The sequence below is a fragment of the Anopheles stephensi genome, unplaced genomic scaffold (assembly GCF_013141755.1).
Source record: "Anopheles stephensi strain Indian unplaced genomic scaffold, UCI_ANSTEP_V1.0 ucontig92, whole genome shotgun sequence".
NCBI lineage: Eukaryota > Metazoa > Arthropoda > Insecta > Diptera > Culicidae > Anopheles > Anopheles stephensi.
In genome coordinates this window covers 66,759-75,725 of record NW_023405463.1, presented here as the reverse complement: position 1 = coordinate 75,725, position 8,967 = coordinate 66,759, and the positions used below count along the sequence as shown (strand labels likewise).

Here is an 8,967-nt window from a genome sequence, read left to right as displayed (position 1 = left end):
AATCCTAGGGCGCATTGTTGTTCATTACACAGACATACATACATGGGCCGGTCCTTTTTTTCCTTTGCTGTTTGGCTTACGCTTCAGCAACAGAGCATCAGAAAACCTTGGAATAATTTCGCCCGGGAATGTATGCAAAAAAAAATTCGCTCCCATCCACCAAACAGGCCCAATCTCGTGAACAACGCGGAACACCCACTCGAACAGACCCAGTTACAGACGAAACGGACAATCACAAAAGAAGGCACATCAAGCTCTGCGTAACTTGGTAACAAGCCAAACAAGGCAAAAACCGATCTACCTTACACATCCTCCCCCCCCCCCCCACCCCCACCACTAAAAAACTCCCATACGGCGCTCTCGCGCGCTAGGGAGCTGAGGTGTCCATTTGATATGAAAAGTTTCACCAAACCCGCACAGATTGGATAAAGTCAATCCGCCTAAGCTTTTTGTATCCGGTTCCGGTTCCCTCCCGGGTGGAGCTACCTTTTCCGACATCGACAGGAGCCGGAACTGGGACGCAGGGACGATCGAGACAATGGATGACGCTGCATAAATCTCACTTTTATGCCTCAGGAATGTGAAAACGTGCGCGCCCATCCCGCGCAAACCATTGCCACTGTCGGTAACAGTTGGTTTTAATATTTATTCCTGGTGTTTTTCGTGCCACCCACGACCACGACCATCGTCGTCGTTGTGCAGCGTGCAACGTGAAGCAAATGCAACGTTTGGTGCAGGCCGTTACCAGTGTACGTACACTGGCTCATGACGATGGTCCCAACATGGAGCTCTTCCTCGATACGAAAATCGGGAAGTTGAATATATTTTACATAAAATTAGGAGAAACAATTTGTCATCTCAGTTCCTCTCAAACTCCCGGCGAACGAGTGGCGTTGGAAACGATTACAATAATTCTAGTTCCTAGGGTACAACTGGGTTCTGCGTTTGAGAGATGTAAAGGTGTGCCAAGGACACATCCAGAAGTAGTAAGACACGGGATAACTTCCCCCAACTTCCCCGTCGTATATTTGACGCTCCAATAGGTACAGTCAACATTGTCGAACTTACCCATCCGTACAAGCGAAAGAATTCACCACTTCCAACGTCAATTCCCCAATTCCTCAGCTCCCCCACTCCTACTGATAGCAGTAAAACGATCTCGGAGTGTTGACCATAATCCAGTCGAGAAACTCGGTGACCCTCGTATTGACGCTCGGCTTATCGGTGGCACAAGCAATACCGAAGCTTACGATGCCCACGTTGTACAGCAATCCTGTGGCGGGGTTGGTATAAAACAGCGGTCCACCGGAATCAGCCTACAGAACCGAAAGCAAACATCTTCTTACAACCACGCCACAAAGAAACAATCGACCGCGTCATTCACCCACCTGACACGTGTCCCGGTTGGCGGTGAAGGTACAGAGCTGCTGGTACGGAACCGTCACTCCGAGCCGCCGCGAGCAGTCCGTATTACCGATCACGCCCAGCTGCACCTTGTTCAGTGCGTCCGCCCGCGGTCCCCCAAAGTCTAGATCGCCCCAACCGGTCGCCTCCACCGTTCGGCCCTCGAACGATTGGCTCGTGTAGCTCCAGGGTAGGCAGGCCGGACCGACGGCCGCATTGTACTGGATGGGCTGCTGCGTGCGCACCAGCGCGATATCGTTCGATACCGGTTTGACCGTGAAGCTGGGATGGCTCATGAACTGTGCCACGATGTACACCTGCGAGAAGGAGGTATCGCTTCCGGTTTTGATATTGTGATCACCGACCAGCAGCACTGTATCGGTTGTGGTGCGCTGCAGCAGACAGTGAGCAGCCGTCAGGGCGTAATTGTTTGTAACTGCAAGCGAGCAGAAGGGGGGGGGGGGGGGGGTTGTAATTCTAGAGCGGCGGAATGCAGGAAGTCTGGTTGCTTACCGATAGTGGCACCGCAAATGACAGTTTTCGTTTTGACGTCTATCAGCGCGGCCATCATGGGGAACTCGTTTACCGTCGTTTCCACGCCGTTAACGATCCGTTGCTGGTAGGAAAGAGTCTTTGAATATCTATCTTCAAATTGGTAAGATCCATTGGCAGACTCACCGTCTTCTTACGGCCACACTCGCAACTCTGCTGCGGGATGGAAAGATTGCATGCAAACATTCCGCCAGCACTGGTCGGTGCCGATGTTAACCGTATCGTCATCTGATTTGCGTCCGACTTTTCCAGCAACCGTCCCGCTCCGCAGTAGGTGTACGCGTCGGAGAAATCGATCAATCCGCCGCGGGATACCCGGAACGAGTCCAGCCTACAGTCGGTGCTCTACCGTACCCGGCAACAATCGTGGAATTAATAACTAAACTAACCCGCTCAACAACTTCCCCAAACTTACGCTCGGTATCTGAAACGTGGGACAGTCGAGCACGATCCGGTAGCCGTACGGTGCGCGAATTACGTACGTACACTGCAGGTTGGGCCCGTACCGCAAAGGATAGCGGGGCGAGATAAGCTGATACACCGAGCCGAACTTCATATCGAGCGTGAACGAACACTGGCCTTGCACTTGACGTGCGGCGCAGGCAAGCGCCAGCACCAGCCGGACCAATTTCCCGGACCACATTGTTGCAGTTCCGTCGCTGGCACACTAACGCTGCGGTACGGTGTTTTGCATACTTAAATACATTCGCACCTAGCCGGACCCAATACGATCGGCGTGCGGTACGGCATATCAAACCGGCAGGAACGGAAAGAAAAGCAGGCCAACAATGCGACCACCAGGTAACACTAACTACACTTGCAGGAAACATAAATAATGCCGTGCCCGGTTTGCTGGAAATTCGGCAAAACTGGTTCCGTGATGCGTGTGCGATGTGCCAACCTGCCGGGGACCCAGAAGTGGACTCCGGCCGGGAGTACAAACACACACACGAGCGCAACACTTTCGACAAGTGACGCTTTTTGGTGGTTTTTTGATTAGTTTTTGATTGACGTAGCCTAAAATTGAACCACCGGCGTGGTGTGGCGTTATCAACGCTCAACGTGCTGGGGAGGGGTTTCGCTAGGTTGGGCGTTTATTTCTAGTCACACACGTACATTGCCCTTGTAGCTTGGTGAAAAGCGTCACATGCACCTTTTTTCACGGCTCTTAAATTGTTGTGTCAATGTTCCAGCTCAAGAGGAGTCCTCTCGCCTGACGGTCAGGAATCAAACGCTAACAGAGCTGCAAATTTCTCGCACAGTCGACCCCGTTTTTCTCTGGACGGTAGATGATGATCATTCAAATTAATGGATTCAACGCTGTTCGGAAACGTCACCGGGCCGAGCACAGCGGAAGCGGACATTCCAGACCAAATGCCCCGACCGAGGCACAATGTGACTGTTAAAATTGTTTTCAATTAAAACCATTTTTTTATTCGCAGGTAATATCGAGCGAACGACAGTTTCAAGGATGCTTCGTTACGATGTTGGAGTAAAAAAACAGGCCCTGACCACTCTGGCTACCATACTAAATTCAATGAAGCGATGCAAACGGGCCCATAAATCATCGCCTCGGCTAAAAACGAGCTCAACCTACTCGTCGAGCACCACGGGCAGTGTGAGTGGTTTACTGCACCATCATTTACGGTCGAATGAGCTGCTGAAATCGAAACCCCGGAATCCGGAGCATCGCCCTTTTCTGGTGCATTAGCTCCAACTGTTCAGCAAGCAGCCCAGCAAGGAACACAATTTTTAAAAACTATTATTTTAAATTCACAATTTTCCCCTGTTTGCTCTGGGTTTCCGGTTGGGACGAAAAAACAAATGCGGGAAATCAAACTGATAACAGAGCTTTATTTGATATAAGCTATTAAAACACACATACACGCGAGAAAAAAAACATCAAACCAACAATTGCCTGCATTAACGCAGGCCACCGTACCGCCCAACGATACCGTATAATCAGTGACGGCTTTAGCCGTATTTTATTCCACACCATGCTGCAATTAAATTCAATATTTACCTCCGTAATGGATCCACACGGAAGCGTGTGAGAGCCAGCCATAATCAGGGCACCACGCCAAACGGAGCTACCAGGATGATTGGGTGATTGGGTGGTAGGAGAGGCAATTGATCGTAAATTTTCGTCAACTTAGTTGTGCGTAAAATTAAATTTTTGTCAATCGATTTCATTCGCTCGGTAATCGTACCCGGGCTGCGTTGTTTGCTGCTCGGTGCATTTTTACACACGACTGTTGGATTATTTTTACAATCGTGCTGCACTGTACATACTTTGCCTCCAACACATACATTTGCATCGTGCAATGTAGTTGTTTTTCAATTAAAACCCCTTCCGGAAATGGATTGGTGCTCTTTGATTGGTTTTCTTGGAAGAGATTGGGCTTGTTTGCGTGTCATGGATCGCCCCGCTTTAGTTGCAATTAAAAAGGATCGCCTTTTTAATTGGTTGATCGAATTTATCTGGAGGATCAGTAATGTTGGTAAATAATTGGTGTAATATGCTCTCTAGGCTCCAGCAACGATGTTTCAACATAAATTCTATGAAGTCTTTTTTATGAGCCTTTAAAACCTCGCAATATCGTCACTTGTTCATTGAGGACATCTGTAACACGTATTACCTCATTCTAAGACTTGAGTACCTCAGACAGGTTTCAAGCTCTAACAAGGGTGATAATGCATCTCCAAACAGGATTACTTTCCGAATAGCAAAGTGAAAGGTAAAATATACTTCTAGATGTCTAGATCTATCATAAGCCAGTGGTACTTAGTTTATAGATAAAAAATATTGACTTGTGGACAAGACAGGCCTTATTTAGTGAAAGAACTTCTTCTGGATTTGCCCAGGAGTAAGCACGGTTACGAGCCATATCCAGGGCAAAAATCCGTTTCCAATGACCTCGGGATTTCAGGACCGTCAAACAACTCAGCTAGTTCTTGGTACATTTTCCTGTTCCATACGCTTTGCTCACGCACTCCGCCAGAGATAGTACTTAAAAATAGTGAGAGCATTATCGTCCGCCATCGCTAGAGCTCAAGCTAGCCAGAGCTAAGCCACGGGCGTATCAGAGTAACTTATAAGTGTAATATCGTAACTAGAATAGGTGAGAATTCATTTGTAATTTTAGTCTTAAGGTATACCACAAGCGAGTCACAGCAACGATCCGAAAGAAACCAGTAAAGCCATCGAACACGTATATTTTGTGTGTTACTGGAGTCTTCTGGAGTGCAGATGTTTCTAGAGGCGCTAGTAGGCACAAATTCTCTGAAAAATACGCCTTCAGATTTAGCTGAAAATGTTGTTATCTGATGTTTCGATTGGGCTACGCAGTACCTCCTTGAAGCCTAATTGCTAAGACACTTAACAGTTATAAGGACGGACGGATCGAATACAATTTAAAAGCGCAGCGCGTGACATGTCCGGTTGGTGACGATTATTGATACAATTATATTCGCGGCACATACGGAGAAAGGGATCAAAGGTACCAAAACGGGTTCGGCGATCCTCTACGTCAAGCAGCGTCCTTGGGCGAAGCGGCTTGGTTGGGACGTATAAGTTCAGCCCATAGAGTAGTGTTGGGGAGTCGATCCGGTAGACCAAAAGTCGCCCAACAAATAGTCTCTGGGCGTTGCAGTTTCGCCGATTCAGCGACTCGATACCCAAAAGCGCACAGCGAGCGTCGTAGTTCACTTGGACCCTCTAGAAGCGCAATGCGAACCGGGTGAATTGGCACTGGACGGATTCCAAACGGGCTAGGGGCCGAGCAGCAGATAGCCACCATACAATGGCGGCATACTCCAGCACCGATCGAACCAAGGAGCAGTAGAGCGTCTTGATGGAGACCGGGTCCGTGAAGTCGCAAGTAAGTTGCTTAAGCAAGCCTATCAACTGGTTGCCCTTGGTGACGACGTGTTCGAGCTGTTCGTGGAAGCTCAGCTTCTCATCGAGGAGTACTCCTAAATCTCTAACAGAGCTTTTGCGGACAATAACAGAACCGTTTAATGTGTAGTCGTACACCAGAAGACAGCGCTTTCTCGTGAACGTTACGACAACACACTTCTCAACACACAATTCAAGACCATTCTCTGAACACTAGGATTGGAATGAACAGAGTGTAGCTTGAAGGCGGAGTTGGTCGGACCGGTCTTGGATCGACAGGAATAGCTTCGCATCATCAGCAAACAGTAGGTGGCTTCCAGCGGGGAACACCCTAGTTACGTCATTAATGAAAATGACGAACAGCAGCGGTCCGAGGTTGCTCCCTTGAGGCACCCCTGAAAATGGGGTCCCATTTTCACGCGGTACGATCGGTCGGCGAGATATTAATGCATCCAAGTCAGCAAGTGGACGGGCCTACCCAACACCAGGAGCTTGGCGAGTAGCAAGGAATGCGGGACACTATCAAAGGCAGCTTTGATATCCGTATATACCGCGTCCACCTGGGAGCCGGAGTCGATGGTCCTGTGGCATAGGCTGACAAATTCAACCAAGTGTGTGGTGTTCGAGCGCTTGGGGACGAATCCGTGTTGAGAAGTTCTGAGGTAATTCGAGGCAGCAGCGAGAAGAGGTTTGCACACAACAAGTTCGACAACCTTAGCGCAGGCGCAAAGCGATGTGATGCCGCGGTAATTACAGGCACTGGGTTGGGTTCTCTTTTTGTGCACTGGAACTAACCATGAGGCTTTCCAGCTAGCAGGATAGGTATCCAGGCGAAACGAGTCACGAAATTCGAGACCAGGAGAGCGCATTTCAGTCGAGTGGTTTACCCTTGCACACAAATTCTTTTAGCGATGTTAAATATGAATGTATCGTAGGCCGGCATGAAGTCAATGATCATGTGATGTATGAAGATCTGATGATCCTGGCATTTTTGGAAGATCTGTCACGGATTGAAGATTTGGTCTGAGGTCGACATTCCTTCAACAAATCTAGCTTGGTAACTTACGACGAAATCTGTATGAAAAGGGCGCAGGCTTGCAGAAGCATATTTGAGACATGATATTATAGATAGAATTCAGCACTGAGATGGAACATAGTGCAGTCTAACCTGCAACTGCTCCATTCAGGAGTCTGTCGGAGTAGCAGTTCCACCTGTCGATCACCATTCGCTAGTCCGCAAAAGATATCTACCACCACGGTACGGTACATAGTGATTATCGCCGCTTCGAGACTTTCCGAGGTTGTAATAACACATAAGAAAAAAAAATCAGTAGCAGTACGTATCATTAATCGTTAGCATTCTTCTTCTTCGGTCTACCTCTTCTTCTTTGACCAACCCCTTAGAGTCATGTCTGCCATTGCTGGCTTACCAGACTTAATGATACCTCGTAGTTGGATAGTTAAGTCCTCACTGCGGATGAACGGTCCGGATGGGATTTGAACCTCGTGTGAACTGTGTCCGCTTTTTTTACGCTTCGGCCTACGAACCACCTCATTATTGTTAAAAGCTTCTATTTTGAAACATGTGGGAAAGTTGGTCCACAGCAAACGGCCATATTACTTGTGGATGCATGAATTTTACACAACATGTATAGTTGCAGTACACATCTGCGTCATGGATCCTGTCCAATGTTATCGATAGTCATCATCAACGATAAGATACTCAGCTAATAGAGCAGCAGTTAGAAGTGATTAATGAACGAACGGTTTTACGACTTTACAATTCAGATTAGTACCTAAAACCTCCAATGCCTTAGCCAATTCCAAAAATATTCACATTTTTATTCGTAATGGGCGGGTCGACCCGAACCTACCGGGTCGAAGCCATCCGTAAACGTCCCGGTTTCGTTCCGGTCATATTCTTATTTCCAACGAGTTTGGGTCGACCCGTGGGTGCAACGAAACCGGGTCGACCAGTAGGTGCAGCAAAGCGTTCGCGAGGTCGACACGTAGGTACGGGATTCAACGAGTCTGGGACGTCCCGGGGGATGCAGTGAGTTCTACTAATGGGTTCTTCTCGAACCTACCGGTCGAAATCGCGTATGTTTTGCTGCACCAACGGGTCGATCCGAACTCGTTGCTCCCACAGGTCGACCTGAACCTACGGGTCGAACTCGAACCCCTATAGGAACTATCTCGACGCTGGGACGATCCGTGAAAAGAAACGTATAACCCATGACTAAAGCCGGCTGTATACTAAAACGTAAAATTTAAACAAAATCAACAAATCCTGCCCTAAAAGACCCCATTCAAACAGTGTTACTATTTCTAGCATTTAATAATCCCAAAAAGTAAAACCACGATCGTTGTACGAAAAAAGGAAATTAATTAAAATTGCCCAATTCAAATAACAACACGCAAGTTCTCCGTGTCCCGTACACTGAACATGGTGTAACAGAAAGCCACTCAAGGTTTCAACCTATAATTCTTCGCAATTTGTTGTTCTCACTAAAGCCACGCAGCTAGAGCATGCTGTTGAGTTCCTGTATCTTTGGAGCCTTTCTTTATTCTGGGTCAAACACATAAAGCGCTCCACTGTATGGCCACAGTCGTCAGACACCTTTTTTTCGAACGCGTATCCCAAACGCATGATGATATGCAAAATTTATTATTTCTCCCTCCCCCAAAACTCTTCTATCAAAAACAGAGACCGGCAGCACTTGTGATTGTTGTCGCTTTTGCTGTTGCTTTCGCTCCATCAACGGCTTATCTGTTTCCCCCGACAACAACATCCACCACACCACCATCTGTTAACGTTCAAATGGCTCTGTCACACACACACCGTATTGCTTTAAGCTTACGTGTTCAAAGATTAGAGCAACCGAAATCATCTCCCAGCCCGGTAAAGCCCGGGAGCCCCAAATGGGTGATTATCGTAGTGTGAGAGGTAAGTGCGGTTGCAAAAAAACAAAATCACAAACCTTATCCAACCGAACAGAAAACAACCGTACTTCATAGTTTTTTGACCCCATTCCTAAACAACGAAACCCACATTGCACCCACATTTGCCATCTTTCATTGTGACAGTATACTTTTCCTTTTTCGTCGTGCGC

General features: G+C 47.8%; 1 protein-coding gene across 1 annotated transcript; it reads right to left on the bottom strand.

The window, feature by feature from the left end:
• Positions 1-947: 947 nt before the first annotated feature.
• Positions 948-2,636, bottom strand: LOC118517304 (venom serine protease-like). The gene is made up of 5 exons (XM_036063290.1): positions 2,372-2,636; positions 2,083-2,301; positions 1,918-2,020; positions 1,389-1,840; positions 948-1,316 (listed from the first exon to the last, which is right to left on the bottom strand). The coding sequence occupies exons 1-5, from the start codon at positions 2,597-2,599 to the stop codon at positions 1,137-1,139; spliced, it is 1,182 nt and encodes a 393-aa protein (XP_035919183.1). The 5' UTR covers positions 2,600-2,636; the 3' UTR covers positions 948-1,136.
• Positions 2,637-8,967: the final 6,331 nt, after the last annotated feature.